Consider the following 2,091-nt stretch of genomic DNA (forward strand, 5'->3'; position numbering starts at 1 on the left):
GGGGAGATGGCGCACAGCAAAGGGCATCTGTATGATATGGCGCCTTTATTTTAAAATTCCCACTTTATATTTATTATTTTTATTTTAAAAATAGTTTACTTTTCATTTAAATTGCTGGAAAAGCTCTGTGATAAAATTGTCAAATCAGTATTGAGTTAATTTTTATGATCGCAGACCCCTGGATGGCATCAAATTAAATTCTCATCATGGCAGACTTGGACTGGACAGCGATACAATTGCTTTAATATACTGGATATACATAATATTTTATCGTAATAAAAGTTGTGAGTGACATCTCTAGTCATTTTCTCCAGGAGTGTCTGTGATGGATCAAAGAGGACTTTACAGAAGGTAAATAGTAAAAGTGCAGCAGGCGGGCCAGCTCTTACCCTGACTCCCAGCAGCTGCAGTGGTAGGGGGCTGGGTGGAGGACCGAGGACCTGGGGCTGGTGATGGTCTGGTTCCTGGTACTGAAACCAGAGAGATTAGCATCTCAGCAGAAGAAAGAAACAGTTTGAGAAAAATTGAAAGAAAAACATTTAGACTGAACATACATTAATACTAAGGTGACCAGATTTCTCAGCCAAAATCCGCGAACATTTTACGCTCAGAAGCGTATATGCTTCAACACGTCATGTTTTTATTTTTGTAAAACTTAAAACGGGGACACTAGACCTACAGCTGTTCTCATTAGGGGCTGAGCCCCCCTAAAGGTTAAAGATTAAGATGCTTCTTTAAAACATCAAAGTGTGTTTGCTCAACCCACCAGACTCCATGTAAATAATCAGGGATTTTAGCATTGTAAAATACGGGTTTCTAAAACATCTCTGAGCTCTGAACATTTTTGAATAAACTTTACGAGTGAAGTTAAGTGAACGTTATTGAATAAAAAGATTTTGTCATGCTGTCACCGTAGAAAAAACCCAGGTGTAAATAATAAAATGAAGAGACTGATTTCCATTTAGCTGCTTCAGTTTCAGGGCCCTAATGTTGCACAGTGTGGGTGACACTGACGGATAAAACTTTCAATGTATAAATAGGAATGTGAGAAAGAATGTGAATTAACATAAAAACAATTGTGAAAAACTTGTTTTAAATGAAGACACTACATCTGTGGGGATAAAATCAGCAGGAAGTTGAAAATAGATCAGTGGTTAAAGGTTTGATTGTTGCTGAAACGTCACTGCAGCGCTCTCTGAATGTCAAAGAACAGGAAACGAACTCAGGAACAGAAATAGAATCAATCTCACGTATGAGTCAGCATCAGGATATCACAGCTCACTGCCATTTACAGAACCTTCCTTAAAGTGGCTGATGCAATTTATATTTATATTATTATCACTATTATATGCTATGTATGAATACATAGCATCTGTGTGGAGAGTAAATGTTCAGTTTACAGCAGATATAAAGGTTTTAAATATCTTGTGGACATAGATTATAGTAATTTTAGGATCATAGTCTTTGGTTTCAAAGATTTGGTGTGAATCATTAAAACTTTGGTAAAGTTTGTCATGTGTACATTTTAAGATCAGAAAATGAGAACTTCACTCCAAGTATAAAGTTATGGCTGAGCACATCACATCTTTTTATCTCACCCACCCCCGATTATTATTATAATAAACCACTTCCTTTTCTTGTTTTGCTCTTGTGTACCACCTTCCCTGGTTTGGGGACAGATCTACTTCTTTAAAACAGTTTGAAGGGATCATACCTTCTACTGCTGGTGGTCTTTTCAACAGATCAAAGAACTTCATGAGTTAAAAATATAAGTCCATCACAGATCAAGTATAGTATAGTAGCGTTCTCTTCATGCTTAAAAAGAGTTCCTCCCTCCCAATCTGGACCAGGGTCAGATTACAGCCCCAAAGTAAAATAAGGCGACTCACTGACAGTCATGATGAGCCTGTGGAAGAATGGGTTGCTCTGTCTTGGGTCATTTCTTTCTGCTCCACACCAGTATGTCCCAGAGTCTTCTGCTGCTACGTCTCGCACTCTGATGGTGATATTATTTTTCCCTTCATCATCCATCATTGAAAACTTTCCAGCGGTCTGATTAATCTGGTCAGTGTTTACTATCTGTTTACATGT

The 2,091-nt window shown here is 37.8% G+C and overlaps 1 protein-coding gene across 1 annotated transcript in view; it reads right to left on the reverse strand.

The window, feature by feature from the left end:
- Window positions 1-2,091, reverse strand: part of LOC116687811 (polymeric immunoglobulin receptor) — a gene marked incomplete in the record, with an annotated part of 13,335 nt that overhangs the window by 1,625 nt on the left and 9,619 nt on the right. The window contains 2 exon segments of the mRNA XM_032513453.1: window positions 390-470; window positions 1,890-2,091. The exon segment at window positions 1,890-2,091 is cut by the window's right edge and continues 116 nt beyond it. Coding sequence (XP_032369344.1) covers window positions 390-470; window positions 1,890-2,091 — 283 coding nt within the window.

Source organism: Etheostoma spectabile, chromosome 4 (genome assembly GCF_008692095.1).
Source record: "Etheostoma spectabile isolate EspeVRDwgs_2016 chromosome 4, UIUC_Espe_1.0, whole genome shotgun sequence".
NCBI classification, from domain to species: domain Eukaryota; kingdom Metazoa; phylum Chordata; class Actinopteri; order Perciformes; family Percidae; genus Etheostoma; species Etheostoma spectabile.